The sequence below is a fragment of the Eumetopias jubatus genome, unplaced genomic scaffold, assembly GCF_037043125.1.
Source record: "Eumetopias jubatus isolate StellerSeaLion01/CBP00866 unplaced genomic scaffold, mEumJub1_p1.0 scaffold_15, whole genome shotgun sequence".
In the NCBI taxonomy this organism is placed as follows: Eukaryota; Metazoa; Chordata; class Mammalia; order Carnivora; family Otariidae; genus Eumetopias; species Eumetopias jubatus.
In genome coordinates this window covers 40624315-40640199 of record NW_028274821.1, presented here as the reverse complement: position 1 = coordinate 40640199, position 15885 = coordinate 40624315, and the positions used below count along the sequence as shown (strand labels likewise).

At 37.2% G+C, this 15885-nt stretch overlaps 1 protein-coding gene across 7 annotated transcripts in view; it reads left to right on the top strand.

Moving 5' to 3' along the window:
* Positions 1 to 12195, top strand: part of NFIB (nuclear factor I B) — a 436652-nt gene extending 424457 nt beyond the window's left edge. For all 7 annotated transcript variants that reach the window (XM_088019179.1, XM_088019178.1, XM_028107279.2 and 4 more), the window contains one exon: positions 12066 to 12195. In XM_088019179.1, coding sequence (XP_087875305.1) covers positions 12066 to 12195 — 130 coding nt within the window. The remainder of the gene's footprint in view (positions 1 to 12065) is intronic.
* Positions 12196 to 15885: the final 3690 nt, after the last annotated feature.

Genomic DNA, 15885 nt, shown 5'->3' with positions numbered 1-15885 from the left:
CTAGTTCTTAGGAGAGCATTGTTCATGTTCCAAAATCCCTTCTTGTTGAAAAAATTGGTGTGGTAACCAGCTTCAGGTTAGAAGGAGTTGGAAAGAAACTCAGAACTCATTTTGTAAAGATTTTTTTTCTTGCCCTCTCAAAGATAGTAACACTTTTTTGATTAAGAGATAATGGAATATAGAGAATGGCTTTAATACTTCAAAAGGCTTTATAAAGGTAGCTTTTGGGTTTATTCCCTTTTTATCATGATTCAGAAGGCACATCATTGATAATGGTGGCCATCACATGCATACATTCCACAGGTGTTTATTGAATCTCTGTGGCAGGCTGTCCCAAATGCTGGGTGACTGACACAGGTGCTCGCAGTTCTGAAAACCTAAGTATCCTGCAGTTTACAATAAATTTGCTCAAACAAGACAGCAATTTTTATTTTAATAGGACCCTAATAGTAGAGTCCATATCTGATAATACAGATAGGCTGTGTCTGTGGCGCAGTATATTCATAACACATTCATGGTTTATAGTTTGTGCTCTGTGCTTATTTATGAAACTTCGTGGTTTTTTTTTTTTTCTAGAAAAGCTATTGAAAAAGGAAATCGTAAACTTCTGCAATACTACTACTTTTAAGGCAGACAACAGATATCTAAAATCATCAGGGCACTGCTGCAGCTTTAAAATTATCTGATTAAATTGAAAATATCTGAGAAATGTAGAGCCCTTCAACCAGAGAATTAAATAATCTGCCTTTGTCATAATGGAATAATAAAGAAACTATCAGGCTATTTTTGTGGTGGTTGTTGCTTTTTGTTTTCAACAAAAGGCAATCCCCCGGAGACTTTGTAGTAGAAAAGGGCAAAGCTAAGAAGGTGTTTGGGTTTTGCTCTGTGTTTTGGCTTTGCTTCGTTTTATTTTGTTTTGATTGTTGTTTGTTGCCATTTCTTTCTTAGTACAATCCCTTGTCCGTGGTGGCCTCCCTTTCTGCTTTAAGCCCATCCTCCTGTAGACGTGTTTCCAGGTCACAAGCAGCACCTTGGGCAGGACTGGAAACGGCAGTGCCTGCAGAGCTGGGCCACTGTATCAAAGCTGGAAGATTTCCTCCATCCCCCTCCCCCTCGGCCCCACCCCCACTCCAGCGGAGAAATAGTCCCTTAGGAACCATGGCAGACTCCATCGGAAAGTTTTCACAGACTTATTTAGGTTGCAACCCTGAAGGTGTTTTGTTGTTTTGACCTTAGAATTTTGTGAGCTCTGTGTGTGTGTGTGTGTGTGTGTGTGTGTGTGTGTGTTTTGCTTGCACCTTGAAAACGTGAATTTTTCTGTCTAACCCAAAGGTTACTGCAGTTAACCCAGAGTGAAATCCGTTGGGGAAGGGCTCATTTCTTGAGTCAGGAGGGACTCAGCTCTTGGGAGGGTAAGAGGTGATGAGTTGCTGATGCTGTTCTGTTGTGTCTGCGCTTTGTCCTCCGATGTGGACAAATTATACTGTGGCATATGTGAGTTATGTAGGTATAAACAAACATAGCAGTTAACTCCCTGACCGGCTTTCTTTTTTTGTGAAACTATAGCCTGAACATGGCTTGTACTATCAAGTATGAAAGAGCAATATAATTGAATGAAAAAGAAAGCCGAAGGACAATCCAAGAATAATATAAACATTAGTTATTTTAAAACATTGGAGGAGGTGCTTTATGCAAAAGAGCAACTGGATTTATTGTTTCATTCCCTCTTCTCTGCCTTCACCCTTTCAAGAGAAGCAAAGCCACAAGTGAGTGGCTGTATGTGTCTGATGGCTTATATAAACATAGAAGAAGCCTTCAGATGGCTAAAATAAACATGCACGTGTTACTGAAGGATATGTTTACACAAACCATTTGCTCAGCCTCTGAAATAATGAATAAATGAAGATTCCACTGAAATAATTGGAAGGATTTTTGTGTCTCTGCTGATGCCATAATTGAATGGCACCAAAGAGACTTTTATCAGGTACTTTCCATGTTACATGTGTTAGCAGTTCCTTTCTCTGAGTTGAATACTTCGTTCTGTAGTTACTTTACACGTGTTTTTGTAAGAAATTGTCGTTTATTACTGCAATTCTAAAGAGTCGCTTGATTTCCCAGGAGAAATTTAGCAGCCAGTAAAGATTATTTGGATCTGGTTGGTCAGGAGAGGGAGGGCAAAAAGGAAGGAGTAAGAGCATTCATGCCATACATAGAACCCTATTTGCATAAGACTGTCCTCAACCATTTACCATCTCCGTTGCTTTGTCTATAAACTGTTCTTTGTAAAATACACGTCCTCAATGATAGAAGGATGAAGATTTAAACAAAAATAATCTTCAATATTGGGTTGCAAACCATGTTTGTATGCAAATACATATATGATGTATGCACACGGCGTGTGTGCGTGCGCATGCGTAAATGTGGGTACACGCATATATGTGCGTGTGTGTCTACACGCATACCCAGGCATAGGGCACATATATGATAAGGACAGTATGTTTCCTGTCCTTAGGTAGTATTAAGAGTTAACTCTTCTTTCAACATTACACTTAGACCATCCCTACAAATTCACTAGGTTAGCATTTCCTGCTTTCAGTTTGTTATCTTGACACATAACTACAGCACAACAGCTGGGTTGTTCCTGGAGTTCCTGGGGGGAGCTTTATTCTCAGAGTGCTGAATTTCCTTTTCAGCTGTCAGCTCAAAAGTGTGTTCAAAATGTTCAACTTCTTACTCACCATTCTGGGCCCCTAGCACCACTCTGGGACTATGATAGAAATGCTGATAAGGTAGATGAATGGAAGCATATTTGGTTTGAGGAGGAGGAGAATTGCAGAAGCCAAAAATGCACATGTCCATTGTTTGGTAGTGGGGTTACTGACTAGTGTTCTTTGCATCTGAGTATTCTTTCTAAAAGAACTGCTCCATTCCCATCAAAAAATCATTTGCACCTGTTATGAAATAAAAAATGGTACCGTTCTCGAAAACAGTCTTGATATGGTGTTCACACACACACACACACACACAATCAGTGATCTGGCTGTTGAAAAATACATTGGGATTTGCTGTAGTTTTCCCTAACTTTCTCCATTTATAAAGAAAGATTTGCACAACATTTCCTTTTTATCTAGGAAACTCTTCAGAACACTTCCTAAGAAATTAATTGTATTCCAGCCAGACTTGCATGCTGCCATCCCACAGGAAATGGGTCAGCAATCCATTAAGATGCCATTAGATAATCTAATTTGGAACTTAATCTCTAAATTAACCATGCTCCATACTTGAAGCATACTTGAGAGAAAGAAAAAAGTTTACGTTTGAATCGATAGGGGAGCTGAAGCGTGAAGAAGGCTGTTTGTTTTTTCTGTAGCTGTGGTCACGTCTCAAGCCGTCTGGTAACCAGGAGAAACCAGACATGATGTAATTCCAGATTGAACTTGAACTTCAGGGACTTAGGATAGGGGAACAATGGACCATAGGAATCAATAATGTCCATTTTCCACATGATTATCTTTGGAGCTTTAAGTTAACCTTTATGGGAGAAGCAGCAGGATCTGCAGTGTGACCAAAATGAGATGATCCAGAGACAAGATGTTAGAGGAAAGAAAACAACTTTTTCCGTGATATTTTCTGAGCAGCACTGCAGATTCCAGCAGGATTAGAAAAGTTCCCGCTCTGCAGTAAACCGGTGGCCTGTTCAGAGCACTCTTTGTTCGCTTAGGTAGGACAAACTTAATCTTATGTTTCCTGTCAGATGATTTTTGGCTGCACTACGGGAGAGGGAGGAGCATGGTTCAGAAAATTCCCAAACGTAAACCTTGCTGATTAACCCTTTGCAATGAAAGACGCACATTAAACACCTACTTTATTTGAAGATGTTTTACGTAAAGCGCCATATTTACATATGTATTACGTCCGCGAGGAGTCCGCGCCCTCAGCAGCCAACGCCCCTTTTATTAAGTGACCTTTTTGATTTTCCTGTTTGCAGGGCTGTGAGTAGGTAGGTCGTGAATTTTTAGCCATATTTACTTAGATAACAGAGCATAGGAATGAGTAAATGTACTCATAAACATAAGAAAAAAGGAAAGGCAGGAAAGCCTGTTAAAGTTCAAGAAATTGAAGAACACGGATTTTGAATACTCGCGAACTGTTGAAAGTTACAATTATTCTCTCCTTTGTTAATTCTCGTTTTACGTGAAGGAAGGTCTTTTGTTTTTTGTTTTGTTTTGTTTTGTTTTTTCCTTTTGCACATGTGATTCTTTCTGCACCTATATTAGCAGGCATGCTTTAAAACTGTTCAGTTCCCTAATCACTTGTGATTTTATGATTTGGAATTTGGATACAAGTAAGTTCTGTTATTTAGAGGTGAAATTGTACAATTTTGTACATGACAAATGAACGCTGATTTTTGCTTTTAAATGAAAATCACTTGGGAAAGAATCACTTTTTGCTTTTGTATAAAACTTACATTTCTTTTTAACTTAGTATGCCTTGGGTGATTTTCTCTAGTGAAAGGCACTCTTTGGGAGCACTATTTTTGTGGAGAATTTTGTCTGCTGTTGAAGACTCACATATGCTAATAAGGGGAGCAGTAGTACTTGTAACAATAGCATTGAAAGGAACCCAGGGATAGAGAGGAATACAGACTAGAGAAAGGATGGAAGCCCACATGTAGGGTTCCCGGCTCTGGTACAGTCTGTGGGAGGAGATCAAACAATCACTGTGAGCCTGATGATGCTATATTTTTTAATTGGCTGAAACCTCCTACAGCTATGTAAGTCGTTACATATGTATGCATGTGTGTACTGTAATTTATTTACAATTAGCCATCTTTGTAGTAATTCTCTTTCATTTTCCCTTCTAAAACATGAAAAATAGCAAACATAATTTTTAAAAAAAAAATCTACTTAACTTGGCCTATTTAGGGGAATTGTATTTTTCTTATGTCTAAAGTAAACATTTTAAGGAAATACGTTCTTACTACTTTTAAGTATATAGGTTGCCTTGTTGAAGCGTCTTCTAGGATTTTGTAAGGGCTTTTCACTTAAAGAATACAGTAACTACCAAAACAAATTATGTAATATATGGTGATTAACATAACAATAAAAAAATTAAAAAAAAAGAATACAGTAACTATAATGAGCACATTTTATCTTTAGCTGCAGTGGTCCAAACATAAGGGCTCTTCTTGCCCTGTGCTCTTCACTAGATAACATATTTCGCTGGCAGAAGTCATTATTTTACATAGGAAATGCTAATACTCACGCATGGTAAAGTTAACATTTAATCCAGCATGCTCCAATAACGGAAACACATCTGAAACAACTGAATATAAATTAATGAGCTTTGATGGCCTACCGTTTTGATATGTTATTTCCAAAATCGTTGGTCCCCAAGGAGTAGCAATAAAGAAGGCTATTTACCTACTTAGTTAAGAAACAAATACGTTTCTTTTTCATTACTATGAAGTGCTATTGCTTGCAGTTAGAATAATTCCACAAGCCACCTGCAGTTTATGATATTTGGTGTTTCCCAGAGAGCCCACAAGAGTACTTTGCAGTTCAGGTAAGAGCTGGCCAGGGAGCTGTCTGATACAGATTATTACAAATAGTAATAATCACTAGAAATCATCTTTCATGCAAATAAGATCATTCAGATAGCAATAATGATCCTTAAAAGGGGAGGAACTAACTCGAAGAAATCCAAGACTGGTGTAAAGCACTTTGTCTATTTCACTTCTAGTGTGGCCTCATCTGAAGTGGAATTCAATGAGCAAGTTACTGACATACAGCCACATCTGCACGTACATAATCAAAGGCAAATACTGTATTCAGCTGGAAAGAATCTGGAATTGGATAAATAAGATACAGTTATTTGTGTTGAGATTTGGACTCAAGAATTATACTTCTCTGGGAGTCTCAGTGTGTCTGCATGATGTGGACCTTAATTCATAGCGTCTCTTCTATAATTTAAGGATAATATAAATTCTTGTCCAGTGATAAAAGTAAAGTGTGTTTCACAAAAGAGGGCGATGTGAGGTAAAGCCTACTGGGTAAAAATGTAGATCCTAGAACTATACTGCTAGAGTTCAGATCCTGGCTGCTGTGACATAATAGCAACATGACTTGGGCAAAGCACTTAACTTCCTACTCCAGTTCCCTCATCTGTAAGATCAGAATGAAACTCGTACTTTTCTCATAGATTCACTATGAGGATGGAAAATTCATAAAACAGTACCCTGGCAGATAATGCACACCATACTAGCAACGAGTATATTTATTACATACCATTTTTTGTTATAATACGTTAATGAATTCTTAAATATATTCTTATTATATAATAACATATAATAATTCTCCCAGCTTTTTTTTTTTTTAAAGTAAGCTCTATGCTCCACATAGGGTTTGAACTCATGACCCCAAGATCAAGAGCCCCATACTCTACCCACTGAGCCAGCCAGGTGCCCCCAACATAAAATAATTCTTAAATATATAGGTACTTAAATATCACCCATATATTCCTTCAACTGAGCCAGCATATTTTCCCAAGACACCGTCTATAGCATTTGCATTATGTCAAAGTAAGCAGCCAGTCCAAATGCATACATACACAATCCAGGACAGCATGGCTTAATTAGTACTTAATTAACCTGCCCTTGATTGGTTTTTCCAGGTAGATTTTAGCCATTAATAGGGGAAATTGTTTATTGTGCATTTTGGGAAAGATACTAATACCTGTGTGTTAATTATTGTAGCAATAAAATTAGGAGTATTTAGCTAAGGAAGTAAAAAACTTTTCTTGGGGATATTTAAAACAGGTGCAAAAGAATGAAAGGTAAATCCTTCTCAGTTAAGGTCTTTATTTTCTTTATTTTCCATGCTTTCTGGGCCATCACTTATTTTTATTGCTGTCTATAAGTAATGTAGCTCCTAGTAGAGTTGAGGTATTCCTGAGTATATAAAATTCTTTGTGCTTCATTCCTATAATATTTTTGTTAAGCTTCTTGGAAGAGTACTTACTATCTTTGAGGTAAATATGGTAGTCTTATGATTAAATCAGTATGTGAAATCTGAATGGGCAATATTATTACTCCCCTAAAAAATATTAGTGAGCTGAATACTTTTACCTTTTATAAAATGCTTGACAAATGGGTGATCCAACCCATTATCAGATAAACGCAGACTAGTAATAAATGAATTTTGCCATTCTTCAAATAGCTCTTATTTCAAGACATAGTTGGAGTGAAGCCTTTGACTTTGTTTCGTTTCTTACTCAACTTATTACTCCATATATGTTTATTTGGCACTCTGGGGTTCTTGGGTGGTTACTGAGGTAAAAGCCAAGGGCCCAATCCTTCTGGCCTAGAAGACACAGTCTTGCAAAAAGAAAGCACAACCATCAAATGTTGACTTGTCCAGAGCAATTTTCTCTTTCACTCAGTGACATAGAGTCTATTTACTACTTGTAGATGCAGACACCAACTACTTTATACAGTTTATCCAAGGATATGAAATATATCCTTCCTTTAAAAAGAAGTGGGTATCTTTTTACCCCGTAATCCTCACCATAAGGTCACTCTAATACAACTTCAACTAGATTTCTTTTCAGAGGATATGTATTGAATTTCAGAGTTGCTTGATCACCCAGATCAACCACATATTCTGTGCGCAAGTCTCCCACACCATTATTTAGGTTATGATCCAGCTGTGTGGGGCATAGGGAATCCACTGTCTCCTGAAGCAAATATTGCCTTCAAGAACTCTGTTCAAAAGTTCTTTCTAGTCTAGGTGGATGTCTGACCTCCCAGGGAAGCAGTGTGATATAGTATGATATGGTATAATATAGTTAAATGGCCGTGGGAATCAGAGCTGATTCATATCTGAGGTCTAGGCGGGTAACTTGGGACAAGTTTAAACCTCAATTTTCTCATCTGTTCAATGGGGATAATGGCAATTTCAAGAGTTCACTGAGAAAATCAAGGGAAAGAGCAAATGTAAAACACCCAGAATGGTATCTTGCTCGTAGTAGGGCCTCAGGTTTTCTTCTGGAATTTTCTCCCTTTATGCTAATTCTTTCCACCTGAACTATACAGAACAAGTCTATATTTCTTTCCAACTCAACTGTTGTATCTCCCCTGTCTCCCTTCAGCTGTTCCTCAAATGACATGATTTGGTGGGTTTCTTCATCAAAGAAATGTCATAGAGTTTGTTTCTCTTGAATAGTGATGCCTAGAAGCAACACAATGCTTGAGAAATAGTCTGATTAGGATAAAATGGGCCGTCACCTCCCATTAATGCATCTTAAGGTCAGAAGAATTTGTTTCTTTGCTTCTTCCGTTTTTGGGGCAGCCACATCATGCATTTGGTGAGAATAATGTGAAAATAGTATCCACAATATCAGATATTTTATTTTTTAGAATTTTGATGTAACTTGTATCTGTTCTGTGTATAAGGAAATATCTCACTATATACATAGAGTAGAAGTCGTTAGGGTGAATTCTTCTTTGTGTTAAGGTATAGTCAAAATCTTTTTTTTGCTTTTGTCGTGCCTGGTTTTTTAAAGTACTTTATATTCTTTTCCTTTTTTAATGGTATAACTTAAATATATATTTTCTAAAGATGTGCTTTCAACTTTTAGTCATGCTTATCTTCTGTTTGCCTAAAGAAAATGCGATTTGGCAATGGAGAATGGAATGAAAGCAAAGTCTGTGCATGCTTGAAGATCTATTGCTGAAGTAGCTTAACTTGACCTTGATTATTTTGAGATCTTTCAGTTATGTTCGCACATCTCTTAATATAGAGAGGCACAGATTACTGGATTGGACAAAGGATAATTCTCACTCCATTATGAATTAAGACTATTAAACACTTCACATATAACTAGTTTTGTATGTGGAGATAAATATGAATACGTGTGTTTATTTTACCCATACTGGTGATCAGCGGCATTGATTTATATAGAGGGAGTTATAGATGTAAAAAGCATAGTTACCTGAGAAAGTGTGCAGTTTGAGACATTCTCTTTTTGAGATGAAATGATACAGGTTATTTTGTTTGATTAAACTCTTTTTTACATTGTTATCATAATCTTTGAATTTGTTTGACCAGATTCTTTTCAATGAGACTACCAAAAAGCTCCTAAGAAATGTCTGTGCCTTATAGTTCTGAACCTAACCTATAAATTGGCAATAAGAGACTTGTAAAACTCATATATGAGGTCTGCATAGTGTTAATGTTTGAGATTTATTTCCCCCCAAAGGTTCATAAACAGTATTGACAAATATATTGCACACTGCAATTTTGACATGGTCATAATGTAAGATGGGAGGTTTGAAAAGTTTAAGTAAACATCTAAATTGAATTTGTTAGATATTCTGCAGCAAGAGTCCTGTTAGTCACTAGCATCAATTTGTTTTTATTGAGCATTTTCCAAAGAATAATACATGTCTCTTTTTAGAACCACATAAGAAAGCTGTTGCAAAATAAACCCAGAGTTCTTGTCTTTTCTGCCATCAGTTAGAGAGACTTCTCCATTTAAAGACTCACATCTATTTTCAATCATTAAAATACACTTTATTTTCCTAAAGTATGCAGTCTCTAAATGCCTTTCCAGAGCTCATTGAATTTGGGACTCGCTTTTGCAAAGTGATTTGCTGGTTGTTGACACTGTCTTTTACTGTCAAGGATCATCAATTTGGGCTAGTCTTTTTGTTTTTCATACATGCTTCCCATTTTGGGTTAAAAATAATGGATACCTGTTTTTGTAATTTATTTTATTTGCTGAGAAGTAATTAGCATTAGCTATGGCCAGACCCTACAGGGAATTGACAAGACATTTCTATACGGAGCTTACCTTTCAGTCAGTAAGATAATCACAAGCTACATATGACTATGCTATGAAGTAATAAATACTCTCATAGTACTGTGTAACACAGTGCAGGGAACGTCCGGGCGAGGGGACAATAGCTTTCATGAATGATCGTGTAACATTCTCTCCCAATCAATCATGCAAAGCACAGAAATGGAAGATGTGTGTGGGAAGAGAGAAATATGTGAAAATAATTAAGTTTCTTGGAAAAGGTTTCAGTAACAACTATTCTAATTCTTGAGAATTATGACTTTTAAACAGATAACGAGGACATATTTTTTAGTTTGAATTATTCCTCATTCGAACTCTTACTCAATTATTCCTCCATCTTTAATTTTTGTTAATACCAAACGTCTATAATTTTAAGCTCAGAGATGCCGATTTTCTTTTTACAGGGGGCCAAATCACAAGGTATTTGTGGAAATACGTGATGATTATGAACCCCACTTTTTAAAAATACAGAGTTGGGTGGGATTGGGAACACTTAAGTGATTTGTTTTTGTATCCAAAAATTTATTGAGCATCCACCCTATGCTGGTATTACATTAAATGGAGAGCAAAAAAAGAGATGGACTTTGCTATCGTGGAGCTCATAGTCTAATCATAAAGTCCCTCCAGCATGAAATGTTTCTACTGAATTATCAACTCAGAAATACGCACTTAGACATGTACTAATAAGACACATTTTGTGTAGAGCTATCACCAGAGTAAAAGAAGTTATATATAGAGAGAGAGATCTATATACATATCTATCTCAGGTTCTTTTTTTAATGCAGGCTTTTTGTTTGTTTGTTTACGAAGTTGTTCTTCAAGTTAATATCCCATAAAGGTTTTTTGTCCCTTTGGTCTTCATGTATGAAAAAATGAGATTGTCTAGGTTGATATCTACAATAATAGTGTCCATCTCACCTCATGGTTTTCAAAAGTAAAGGATACTACATTAAATTTAAAACATCGAAATGATGTCTCCAAGTCAGGCCATGATGAAACAGGCTATGGAATTATCAGTTCGATGTTTTCTTGGTTCGTGATGATTTATGCAGCTATTAATTAGCTGACATTCATTCTGAGCGGAGTATTGAAACAGACAATGGTCTGATTAGGTATCCCGTCAAAATATATGGTGTGCGGGGTTGTTTTGTGATCTGCAGATCTCAGATTATTTTCCTCCAGATGATAACTTGTTTAATGAGAGATTACCCCAGTAGCAATGAGAGAGGTGTTGCTCAAGGTTTTTTAAACAGCCCCAGATCCCACAGAGGTGAAAGGAGAGTTGGTTGGAGGGGTCGAGAACCCGGCCCTCTTGCTTCCTCCAACGCCCCTCCCACCCACCCCTCCCAGCTCTCCAGACACAGAACAACTGATGGCGGGGACAGGGAGTGTCCAGGCCTCTGGTGCTAGCATTTCAAATGGCATGTTATGTACTGGCCTTCTTTAAAAAGGTATTTTTCTCTTATCGTGAGGAAAAAGGAAAATCTTCCGTGACAGCTTTCAGTTGTATTCAGTCAATAAGCAGGTGAAACACTGAAACCCATCTTATCACTGAATTGCTTACGAATTGAAAGTAAAGCAAGATCAGAGTATAACCAGCAAACCATTGTGGATTTGCTGCTTTCTTTTTCCTTTTCTTTTTCTTTCTCTTTCTTTCTTTCTTTCTTTCTTTCTTTTTCTTTCTTTCTTTCTTTCTTCTTTCTTCTTTCTTTCTCTTTCTTTCTTTCTCTCTCTCTTACTCTTTCTTTCTTTCTTTCTTTCTTTCTTTCTTTCTTTCTTTCTTTCTTTCTTTCTTTCTATCTTTTTCCTTCCTTCCTTCCTTCCTTCCTTCCTTCCTTCCTTCCTTCCTTCCTTCCTTCCTTCCTTCCTTCCTTCCTTCTTCCTTCCTTCCTTCCTTCCTTCCTCAAAGTAGATCTGATATTTTAGGAATACGCCCAATCAGAGTTCCACAGTTGTGTGTAAGCCCAACTTGAATTTCTCCTGCTTCACCATTACCCTTACCTTCCATGAAAGAAATAGACCATGCAGTGTATGTACCTATAATATTTATAATTAGCACAGTAATCTCATATGAAACTGTAATGTGGAAAAAAGTTATAGTAGTAATTTGATGCCTGTGGAATTTATATTTCTCATATCGTTGTAGATGTTAACATTGTGTTTCTTCTTTTTCTCTTCCCTCCCTCCTGCTCCTCTCCTGTCAACAGTCCTGGTACCTGGGCTAGCTTGGTTCCTTTCCAAGTATCAAATAGGACACCCATCCTACCGGCAAATGTCCAAAATTACGGTTTGAACATAATCGGAGAACCTTTCCTTCAAGCAGAAACGAGCAACTGAGGGAAAACGAAATACAACAGTAGTTTAAGAAATTAAAAAAAAAAAAAGGAAAAGAGGAAGACTGGACAAAACAAAACAAAACAAACAAAAGGGAGAAAGGAAAGCCAACTGAAGAAAGAAGATATATAGACCAGCAATTGCAGCACTTACAATCACTAATTCCCTTAAGGTTGAAACTGTAATGACATGAAAAAGGGTCGATGATATTTCGCTGATGGTAGATCGCAGCCCCTGCAACGTACGTAGCCTTTGTTACATGAAGTCCGCTGGGAAATAGATGTTCTGTCTCTATGACAATATATTTTAACTGACTTTCTAGATGCCTTAATATTTGCATGATAAGCTAGTTTTATTGGTTTAGTATTCTTGTTGTTTACGCATGGAATCACTATTCCTGGTTATCTCACCAACGAAGGCTAGGAGGCGGTATCAGAGGTGCTGGGTGACCGAGCCATGAGCCAGCCATTTTCTAAGCACTCTGATTTCTAAAAGTTAAAAAAATATATATATAAAATCTCTGTAGCCTTTAGTTATCAGTACAGATTTATTAAATTTTGGCCCTTAACCCAGCCTTTTCCAGTGTGTAACCCAGTTTGAAACCTTAAAAAAAAAAAAAAAGAAAAAAGAAAAGAAAAAAAAAGAAAAAAAGAAAAAAGGTAAAAAAAAACAGTTTGAACACAAAGGCTCTATGGAAGAAATGCCTCTATGTAGGTGAAGTGTTATCTCTGCATGCAACAGTAAAAATTAATATAATATTTTCCCCACAAAAGAAACACTTAACAGAGGCAAGTGCAATTTATAAATTTATATCTAAAGGGGAATCATGATTATAAGTCCTTCAGCCCTTGGACTCTAAATTGAGGGGATTAAAAAGAATTTAAAATAATTTTGAACGAATTTATTTTCCCCTCAGTTTTTGAGGGCATTAAAAAGGCATTAAATCAAGACAAATCATGTGCTTGAGGAAAAAAAAAATTAATGAAAACACAGCACTTATGTTGGTTTAGCTGCAGCCTCCTTGGAGGTAGGATTTATTTATTTAAAATTACTGGTTGCATCAAGAACCCATAGGGTGTACGTACAAAAGGTTCTATAAAATCTGCATTACAGAGACAAAGAGGCAGGCAAATCCATGTCACAAGGGTAAAGCTTACAGTTTACAAACTGGGAACGCCAGGGTGTAGGGTATAAAAACGCACTCTTGAGAAAACAGATGGAATGAGGGTGCTGAAAACTTGCATGGTGCTTTCAGACATTAGCCTTGTTCAACAAATTTCTTGTATTGACAGATCTGTAGTGTGCATGGGCAGACACATTTTGCCTCTATGTCTCTTAAAATTTTAATTAAAAATACTCTTTCCAGTAATCCTAATTTGCACGAAGATATAATGTCCACATTACGTGCCTTGCCTTGAAATCTAAAAACAAAAAAAAAACAAAAAAAAAACAAAAAAGTGACATCACTACACTTGTTTTGCTGCATTTATTATCATTTTAAATCTTTACCATTTTTATGACAAAATATTTTGTACTCCAGACGAAGAAAAATGTGTGACATCATGGATTTTTTAGACAGTTATACCTTTATCTCACATTTATAAAGCATATCATGGCTGTGTATAGTTGCCGCTTAAAAATTGTAATCGACCAGCAATATTTTCAGTATTTTGGTGTTTTTTCTATTAACCTTTCATGTTTTTCATCTTCCAATTAATATTTGGGGGGAGGGGTTTCAAATTTATACGAATTATGCAATACCAAGTTTTGCCTATGTAGGTAGTGCTTTTAAGCTGTATTGGTTATTATAGGTAAGTACACAGATTTAAAAAAAATAATGTATGCTTTTTTTTGTTTGTTTGTTTTAATTGACCAAAGTGGGTACTGCTATTTTTGCAGTGTGATGAGGTCCTTTGTGTACTGAGAGATGGACAGGGGATTTTTTTTAATATACATATATATATATTCTGGGGTGGGTGGGAGGATTTTTAACACTTTACAGTGTAGCTGTGAAGCAGGGCACCCTGAGACGGGCCTGGGCTGCAAATCGACTGTTCTGTCTACTGTGACAAACTTCAACTTACACAGGTTCCCCCTTCTCTAACTTCCCACCTGGGGTGCAAGCTGAACTCCTTTCTGGTTTTTGTCACAACAGAAATCGTAAGAACACGTGAACACAAAAAATTCTCCTGGAGGCAGACTTGGCTTAAAACAAACTGTCATATCTTTTTTTGTTTTGTTTTGTTTTGTTTCTTGGTTTTTTTTTTTTTTTTTTTTTTTGGCGGCGGTGGTGATGGTGGTGGTGGTGGTAGTTTTTCTGGAAAGATCCACAGTGGAGAGTGAGCCTGTCTCATATTTGGCAAAAATATTGGTGGAAGAATCCACATAGCGGAGGTTTCACACTTCGGGGGTTTAACACATGAGTCTGTTTTCTCCTAAAAAACCCGTCACCCAGCTGGAGGGAGTGCTCCCACATTCACCCGGCTGGAGGGAGTGCTCCCACATTCACCCGGCTGGAGGGAGTGCTCCCACATTCTTTCTCCACCACTTCTCTTCCCCCATTTCTTCCTTTCCTTGATGGTAGTGGATGATTTACCTGTGACTCACTACTTCAAATGGATGGCAGTGCACTTGGGTTTTGTTTTTTGTTTTTTTTTTTTTTAATGCATCCAGAGGATTGAACAGAGGATTGCTATATTAAATGTACTTGGACTTCTAGATTAAAATCAAAGTTCAGTTTTTAAGGAACAAAAAAATTAGTAAATCTTGTTATGTTTTCATTTTACCTGCCCTTTTAAATGGAGAACCAGAGCAGAAGGGAAATGTAGAATTTTCAGGAATTAATGTTCCTGTGGACGAATTAAGCCCATTAGATGCTGATGGGATTTTTTAAGGGATGGTGCCTCAAATACATATTTGATTTAGTTTCCCCTGAGGGCTAGTGGGTAAAGGGAGGCTAGTTTTATTTTGCTCTTACACCCCTCCCCCAGCCCCCCAGTCCCATTGAGGCAATTCATTACTAGAAGGAAAATCTTTCAGAATTAGTGACACATGGAGGGCTGTCTTGAGGAGCCCCCTGACCCCCTTCCCCCAGGCCACGGCCTAATAAAATAAACTGTCCATTGTTCTCACAGCATATGATTTAATAATGAATACTTTAGAACAATGCTTATGGGTCTAGAATTGTATTTGATGAGCCCATTCAGTCTGATAGCCCCCATGCCACATAGCACAGCAGGATCCTAGCCACGCAAGTTGGAAAGTAAGTCCAATCATTTCTGTGATACTTGCCCTGATACAAAACAGCTCATCTCAGCCAAGCTCTTCATGTATCTTGGACCTAGTAGGTGAACAAATCGAACCTCACAGGACACGCAGTAGTTTTTAAGGGCAGACTCGCTCTCTCTTTTTTTTTTTTTTTTTTTTGCCAGAGAATGAGCAGTTCTAGCTAAGTCAGTTACACACTGTGGGTATTCCTGCCTGCCTCTTGAACACAAAGGCCTAGTTCAAGTGTTGTTGCTTTTTGGTTTTTTTTTAATCCATTTTTTTTTTCTCCTTTCCTTTTGTGAGAAAACTATTAAAGATACTACTATCTGTAGAAAATCTCAAATCCCATTTTTCGGCCTCCTCCTCTTTTACCAGGAAGTAGATCTTCTGACTAAGGGCCCCCCTCTTGCAGATCTTGCACGCCCC